Source organism: Terrapene carolina, unplaced genomic scaffold, assembly GCF_002925995.2.
Source record: "Terrapene carolina triunguis isolate 2854851 unplaced genomic scaffold, T_m_triunguis-2.0 Scaffold588, whole genome shotgun sequence".
Classification (NCBI taxonomy): Eukaryota; Metazoa; Chordata; order Testudines; family Emydidae; genus Terrapene; species Terrapene triunguis.
The window spans coordinates 132,902-140,789 of NW_020664939.1; the positions used below are offsets into that span (position 1 = coordinate 132,902).

Here is a 7,888-nt window from a genome sequence, read left to right on the forward strand (position 1 = left end):
CTGGCGGCCCACTCCCAGCATGCTCCGGGGCTGGCGACGGTGGCGGCTCACTCCCAGCATGCTCCGGGGCTGACGTCGGCCTGCCCGGCCCGGCTGCTGGTGGATGCGGACTCGGCCCTGCAGCGGCTGTATGGCGGCTACCAGACGGACTGGGTGTGCGGTGGCCAGTGGAACGCCATGGTGGGCTACCTGGCGGCCCTGTCCCAGGCCTGCCTCTACCAGGGCGGGCTGGAGCTGGCGGTCATCTTCAACGGCGGGCTGGGCAAGGAGCGGCTGCCCGAGTGGGGCCGCAAGGCCCAGGCCGAGCGGCAGACAGCCCAGCTCATCGCTGGCCACGTGGGCAACAAGGGCACGCCGCCCCCCCGCGCCTGGTTCCTGCCCCCCGCCTGCCTGGGGCACTGCGTCCGCCTGGCCATGATCCGCTTCCGGGTCAAGGTAGGAGAGGGCGGCTGCGCGCCTGCCCCCCATGTCCGTTCACCCCATGCCTCCCCCTGGCGCCCTATGACTGTGCCTACCTGAGTCTGCCCCCTGCCCTTCCACCTATGGTCCCTTCCACCTGCATGAGCCCCACTTCCTGCGGTCTGAGCTGTGACCCTAACCCCTTCTGCCTCCTTCCCCTGCACTTCATCATTCTCTTTCGTCTCCTCTCCCGACCAGCTGGGCTGCCTGGCTCTGTGATTGTTCCCCAGAGGTGGCTGCATCCCAGCACCCGGCGAGCCCTTCCTATGTGGCATTGTGTTCAGCTGTTCCCCAGCTGCCCCTGCACCTCAGCGTTGGGCGAGCCCTCACTGTAGCGTTATATGCGGCTGTTCCCCAGCTGCCCCGCCCCAGAGGTGGCTGCATCTCAGCGCTGGGAGACTCATATTTATTGCGTCTGTTGGATTTCTCTCTCCATCATCAACAGTGGTTCTCTTTTGACCTTTAATGTGGGCTCCTGGTACCCAAGTGCTGGATAGGAAGGGTACTTACGGGGCTAGCTGCATCGTCCGCCCTTGAGCTGTAGGTGCCAGGGGAACGCTCTGTGCCAGGGAAAGTGGAGAAATAGGACAGGGGGGTCATGGGGGAGAAGCAGCTGAACGGGAGCTTCTGGTGCGACGCCGGGGCCGAAAGGGCTAAGGCCATCTGATGTATAGACCGGGGAATCTCGAGTGGGAGCAGAGAGGTGATTTCACCCTGGATTCGGCCCTGGTGCGTCCGCTGTTGGGATCCCGCGTCTGGTGTCTGGAATTCAAGGAGGCTGTTGATCAGTTGAAGAGGGGCCGGAGAAGAGCCAGGAGACCGATGTAAAGGGTTAGAAAACCGGCCCGCGAGAGACGCCAGGAGCGCGATCTGTTGAGCGCCACAAAGGGAAGGTGAAGGGTGATGTGATCCCAGTCTCTAAACGCCTCCGGAGGGACCAAACGTTTACTGACGGGCTCGCCAGTCCAGCAGTGGAAGCTCGAACACAAGCTAGTGGCTGGAAGTTGAAGCTCAATAAATCCAGCCTGGAAATCAGGTGTCGATTTTGAACAGGGAGGGGCCTATTTCCCGAGGGACGTGTGGATTCTCCATTGAACTCAAGGACGTCCCGTGGCCTGTGTTTAAACAGGTGCCTAGGTTGGAGGGCGTCTCTGGGAGGCATGAGACGGCCAGCGCCCCGGAGCAGCGCCCGCGTGTTGGCAGTGTGAGGCTGGGCAACCCAGCTTTAATTCAAGGGAGGGAAGGAGCAGCCAGCGGGAGGGTTGTGGAATCGTGCCAGGGTCGCGATCAAAGGGAGGTGGGGTGGGGTGGGGGACAATCAAGGGACGGCAACGCTTCGAGGACAGGCAGCCGGAGCAGTTCTGGGTGGAGCTGCTTGTCCCATGCCCGAGGATAGCTCTGCCTCCGGATAAGGGCTGTGATCCACTCCCATGCTTCAGGGCTTCGCCAGCTCAGGTCAGGAAGGAAGGTTCCATCTCTCCCCAATGCAGAACTGTTGTTTCTCTGCCCTCCTCGGAAGCATCAGGGACCGGCTGCAGCTAGAGGCGTCGTGGGCCGGCGAGTCAGAGCCCTCTGTCTAGCCCCCTGGTCGCCCAATGTGGGTTGGCCTGATTAACTCTGCCTCTGCCCTGGCTGATGACTGGTACTGAGTCCCCGGGCCCTCGGGCAGAACCACGGGCTGCGCTGACGGGGAGAGAGAAACCCAGCAAAGAACTGCCGGCTTCCTCCGAGCCCAGAGATGGCGCCTGCCAATTGCACCCCCCAGCGCACTGTGTTCTCTCCTTCCTTCCTTCCTCTGCGGGGGGCTCTGTCCCCCACTCCTCCCCCCTATACAGGGCCCCCCGTTCCCTCTCTACAGCAGGGGGCCCTGCGGGTGTCCCATTCCCTCCTCCCTCTATACCAGGGCCCTCCATTTCTCCCTCCCCTATACCTGGGTCCCCCATTCCCCCCTCTGTGGCGGGGGGCTCCGTGCGGGCCCCATTCCTTCCCTTGTCTCACCACAGTCGAGTGTGACCGTCTTCTCCCACCCGCAGGTCTTCCAGAGCCTGGAGGACCATCACCTGGAGGTGGTGTCCTTCTTCCGGGAGCGCGGCTTCCACGGGCTGCTGGCCCACGACTCGGAGTTCGCCCTGGCCAGCCTGCCTTGCTACTTCAGCGCCCACGCCCTGAAGCTGAGCTGGAACGGCAAGAGCCTCACCACCAATCAGTTCCTCATGCACCAGGTGGCCAAGCAGCTGGGCCTGAAGGTCTCCAGCTTCCCCGTCTTCGCCGCCCTGCTGGGTAGGAACAGCTGGGGCCTGCATGGGGCAGGCACACAGAGCTGGGGGGGAAGGGGGCAGCAGGGACACCCCCTGGGCTCAGCCCCTCTAGCTGGGGGGACGGATACGCAGGTCCCCCTGGGAGGGGGAGTCCGTGCCTGGGATCGAGGGGTCCGTGGCACTGGGTAAGCTGCGCCCTGTTCCTCCCGGCTGGGGGAGCCGCTCCCCACCCCACCGCCGTAGAGAGATGGCTCGAGCGACTGGTGGCGTGACAGACAGGGCAGCCGCGGCGGTGGTGGCTCTAGCCGGGTCTCTGTGGCTGTGGGAGAGGTGCTCTGGGGTTGGGGAGCACACGAGGGGCTGGGGGACCGCTCTGGGCAGGGTCTCTGTGCTCTTTGGGGGACACCTGGTGGGGTGGGGGTTTGGGGACCTCTCTAGGCAGCATCTCTATGGGAAGTACCACACGGAGGAGTGTTGGGGATCACTCTAGGGAGGAACTCTATGGTCAGGGAGCCCTGTACAGGGGACTGGAGACCACCCTCTAGACAAGCACTCTATGGTCAGGGAGCACATGGGGGGGGAATTGGGAACTACTGTCTAGGCAAGGCCTTTGCTGACCAGTCTAGCCAGGAACTCTATGGTTGAAACACATTGGGGAGGAGGGGCTAGTCTCTGGTCAGAGTCCCTATGGTCAGGGAGGACATGGGCTGGAGACCACTCTAGGCAGGGTCTCTATGGTCAGGGAGGACATGGGCTGGGGATCACTCTAGGCAGGGTCTCTATGGTCAGGGAATTCACGAGGGGGGGGTTGGAATTGCATGAAGAAAGGGGATCACTCAAAGGGGATCCGGAGAGAAAGAGGGGGTGCATTTATGCAAATGACAGCGCCTAGTAATCAGATATTCAAATCAGGGCTGCCTCATTTGCATAGCATCTGTTTTCTGGCCCTCTGGCCTGAATCCTCCAATCAGAAGACTCCGTGACCGCCCCCCCCTTTCCTCTTTGGGAGCGGGGTGTGGGCACCGAATCCCTTTGGAGCGCAGTAACCGGGGACCGTGTTATTCCCGCCTCCCCCAGGTAACCACATCCTCCCGGACGAGGACCTGGCTGCTTTCCACTGGAGCCTGCTGGGGCCAGACCACCCGCTGGCATCGCTCAAGGTAGACTCTCAAGTCCCCTGGCACCGCCTGCAGCAGCCTGGTAGGGCTGGGACGGGATTGGCCTTGCGGATAGGCATTGTGGGTCGGAGCAGAGGGGACTGAGAGCCAGGATCCCTGGCCCTAGGAGGAGAGTGGGGTCTCGTGGTTAGAACAGGGGAGGCTGGGGACTCTCCGGGCGGGCATCTGCGGTCGGGGAGCCCACGGGGGGCTGGGGACTCTCCGGGCGGGCGTCTGCGGTTGGGGAGCCCCTGGGGGGCTGGGGACTCTCTGGGCAGGCTCTCTGGTCTATGGTCGGGGATCGCATGGGGGGTGATGGAGGGTGGGGCTTCCAGCCTGGCTGCCTGTGGGGTGCCAGATGCTGAGCACTGTCCGTGTCTCCCCCCCACCGTGCCCAGGTCCGAGCCCACCAGCTGGTGCTGCCCCCCTGCGATGTGGTGATCAAGGCCGTCTCGGAGTACGTCAGCGCCATCAAAGACCCCTGCGACCTGGATGCCGTGGGGAGAGACGTCTTCAAACACTCTCAGGTGAGCAGGGAGGGGCCTGGCTTGCTGACTGGAGCTGCTGATCCGGTCCCCTGGCGTGCCATGAGACCCCCTCTGGCCGAGATTGGGGGGTGCCCAGCGCTCCGAGAGATCCCCCTGACTGAGATCCGGGGCCCGCCGCGTGCCGTGAGACCCCCTCCAGCTGAGATTGGGGGCCCCAGTGCGCCATGAGACCCCCTCCAGCTGAGATCGGGGGCCCCAGCATGCCGTGAGACCCCCACCGGCTGAAATCAGGGGGCCCCAGGCGCGCTGGCTTTTGCCCCATCTCTTTGGGGGTCTGACTCCCAAGCCCCGTTGGGCTGACACTGCAGTCCTGTGTCGCTCTGTAGCGTCAGACAGGGCACAGCAGCTCCTGCTTTGAGAGGTGGGTTCGATGGCCGGGGTGGGGCCCCTCTTAGCCCCCGGATCCCCAGCCAGTCTCCTGTCCGCTTTGCTCCCCCAGTCCAGGACGGAGGATAAGATTGAGCGTTTCAAGAAAGCCGTGAACTATTATTCGGTGACTGCCAAGATGCCCCCAGCTCCTGTGGGCCTGTCCTCGTTTGTACGTGAGTATCTGACAGGGCCGCTTCCCACAGCGCCCCCTGCTGGGAGAGGCCGGGGCTGGAGCAGCCAGGAGCTCCCCCCACAGTCAGAGCCCCTCCCCCTCCCCACAGCGCCCCCTGCTGGGCGAGGCCGGGACTGGAACAGCCGGGAGCTCCCCCCCAGAGCCAGCGCTTCTCCTCCTCCCCACAGCCCCCCCCCACCGCTCTAACCCAGTAGACCCCCACACCCCTCCCAGAGCCAGGCAGAGAACCCAGGAGTCCTGGCTCCCAGCCCCCCCTGCTCTAACCACCAGCCCCCACTCCTCTCCCAGAGCCGGGAGAGAACTCAGGAGTCCTGGCTCCCAGCTCCCCCCGCTCTAACCACCAGCCCCCACTCGCTTCCCAGAGCTGGGCAGAGAACCCAGGAGTCCTGGCTCCCAGCCCCCCCTGCTCTAACCACTAGACCCCACTCCCCTCCCAGAGCCAGGCAGAGAACCCAGGAGTCCTGGCGCCCAGCCCCCCATGCTCTAACCACTAGACCCCACTCCCCTCCCAGAGCCGGGGAGAACCCAGGAGTCCTGGCCACCCCCTGCTAACCATTAAGCCCCGCTCCCCTCCGCATGCCGAGCCCCCGCTCTGTGTCTCAGTGCCAGGCTATGGATCCAACCACTTCGGAGGAGCAGCCCCTGCGCAGCGCAGCCCGGTGGGATCCCTCCCCATGGGGAAGCCTATGGTACGTTCCAATCCGGGGTGCAGAATGGGATTGGGGTCTCTGGAGTCAGTGGGTTGGAGTGGGGGTGGGACAGACTGACAGCCAGGACTCCTGGGTTCTCTCCCCGGCTCTGGGAGGGGAGTGGGGTCTAGTGATTAGAGCAGCAGGGGCTGGGAGCCAGGACTCCTGGGTTCTCCCCCCAGCTCTGGGAGGGGAGTGGGGGCTGGTGGTTAGAGCAGGGGATGCTGGGAGCCAGGACTCCTGGGTTCTCTGCCCAGTTCAGGGAGGGGAGGGGGGGGGTCTAGGGTTTAGAGTGAGGGGGGAGGGGTTTGGAGCCAGGACTCCTGGGTTCTCCTGGCTGTCAGGGGAGTGGGGTCTGCTGCTCTTTGCTCACCTCTCTCTCTGCCTCCCTCCCCAGTTCCCACCCCACCTGGGGCCAAAGATGCAGTACCAGCCGCCAGCCCCGCCCTCTTCCTCGGCCGCCTCCTTCCCTCCGGGCCCCAGTGCCAGCCTCCTCTTCTCCCCCCACCCGCTCGGAGACGTGCCCCCCTTTCACGAGGACCCCGTCCTGAAGGGCGGCGACTTCAACAGCTGGTCCGGCACCTACAACGCCCAATTCCCCCACCACCACCGGGGCCCCAAGCCCTCCCCTTCCTCTGGGCCGGCCTCCTCCCCCTCCTCCTCCTCCGACGGCGAAGAGCACAACGGGGGCAGTGCCAAGTGAGTGCGGGCTAGTGGTTAGAGCAGGGGGGCAGGACCCAGGACTCCTGAGTTCTCTCCCCAGCTCTGGGAGGGGAGTGGGGGCTGGTGGTTAGAGCAGGGGGGGCTGGGAGCCAGGACTCCTGGGTTCTCTCTCTGGCTCTGGGAGGGGAGTGGGGGCTGGTGGTTAGAGCAGGGGGGCTGGGAGCCAGGACTCCTGGGTTCTCTCCCTGGCTCTGGGAGGGGAGTGAGTCATCACCTCCCCCATGTCTCCTCTCCAGCCACGTCTCTGAAGTGCTGCAGCCAAAGTCTGGCTGGGAGGGGCCCAGTGCCGAGAAGCTGAGACAGGGCTGGGGACAGGCCGGGGGCTCCGGCGACACCGACGGGCCCCTGGCTGGGCCCGAGCCCTCCATCCCCTCGCTGCTTTCCATGGCCACCCGCAACCACATGGACATAACCACCCCCCCGCTGCCCCCCGTCGCCCCCGAGGTCCTGCGGGTGGCTGAGCACCGGCACCGACGCGGCCTCATGTACCCCTCCATCTACCATGTTCTTACCAAGGTGAGCCCGGCTCCAGTCCTGGCTCTGGGAGGGGAGTGGGGGCTAGTGGTTAGAGCAAGGGGGGGGCTGGGAGCCAGGACTCCTGGGTTCTCTCCCTGGCTCTGGAAGGAGAGTGGGGTCTAGTGGTTAGAGCTGGGGGGCTGGGCACCAGGACTCCTGGGTTCTCTCCCCGGCTCTGGGAGGGGAGGGGTCTGGTGGGTTAGAGTGGGGGGGAGCCAGGACTCCTGGGTTCTCAATCCCTCTCCTGACGTTCCGGCGCAGGGCGAGATCAAGCTCCCCGTGTGCATCGAGGACGAGTGTAACACTGAGTTGCCTCCAGCCGCTGTCCTCTTCCGCGGCGCCCGCCAGCATGTCTACGGGGTGCTGTTCGGCGTGGCCGAGAACCAGCGCCGGGTGGAGCGCCTGGCCATCCGCCGCCGCATCCCCACGGAAGGTACGGACCCCCGTGGTGGGGGCTGGGAGACTCCGGACGCCTGAGTCCTGTCCCTAGCTCTGGGAGGGGAGTGGTGTTTGGGGGTATGAGGAGCCAGGACTCCTGGGTTCTCTCCCCGGCTCTGGGAGGGGAGTGGGGGCTGGTGGTCGGGCGGGGGGCTGGGAGCCAGGACTCCTGGGTTCTCTCTGACCCCTTCCCCTCTCATTGCCCCGCAGTGCCCCCTGTGATCATCAAGGAGTGGGCGGCGTACAAGGGGAAGTCCCCGCAGACGCCGGAGCTGGTCTCGGCCCTGGCCTTCCGCGAGTGGACCTGCCCCAACCTGCGGAAGCTGTGGCTGGGGAAGGCGGTGGAGGACAAGAACCGGCGCATGAGGGCCTTCCTGGCCTGCCTGCGGGCCGACACGCCCGGCATGCTGAACCCGGCCAACGTGCCCACGCACCTGCTGCTGATGTGCTGTGTGCTGCGGTGAGCAGGGGCGACCAGTGACAGAACCAGGCCCCTGCTCTCACCACTAGACCCCACTCCCCTCCCAGAGCCGGGGAG

General features: G+C 65.2%; 1 protein-coding gene across 1 annotated transcript in view; it reads left to right on the top strand.

The window, feature by feature from the left end:
• The first annotated feature begins 316 nt into the window (after window positions 1-316).
• The window catches only part of FAM120C (family with sequence similarity 120C), a 10,606-nt gene continuing 3,034 nt past the window's right edge, over window positions 317-7,888 (top strand). The window contains exons 1-10 of the mRNA XM_029913329.1: window positions 317-435; window positions 2,493-2,739; window positions 3,795-3,877; window positions 4,273-4,401; window positions 4,862-4,964; window positions 5,588-5,673; window positions 6,071-6,372; window positions 6,633-6,912; window positions 7,174-7,345; window positions 7,561-7,810. Of these exons, the coding sequence (XP_029769189.1) occupies window positions 415-435; window positions 2,493-2,739; window positions 3,795-3,877; window positions 4,273-4,401; window positions 4,862-4,964; window positions 5,588-5,673; window positions 6,071-6,372; window positions 6,633-6,912; window positions 7,174-7,345; window positions 7,561-7,810 (1,673 nt within the window). The 5' untranslated portion in view covers window positions 317-414. The remainder of the gene's footprint in view (window positions 436-2,492; window positions 2,740-3,794; window positions 3,878-4,272; window positions 4,402-4,861; window positions 4,965-5,587; window positions 5,674-6,070; window positions 6,373-6,632; window positions 6,913-7,173; window positions 7,346-7,560; window positions 7,811-7,888) is intronic.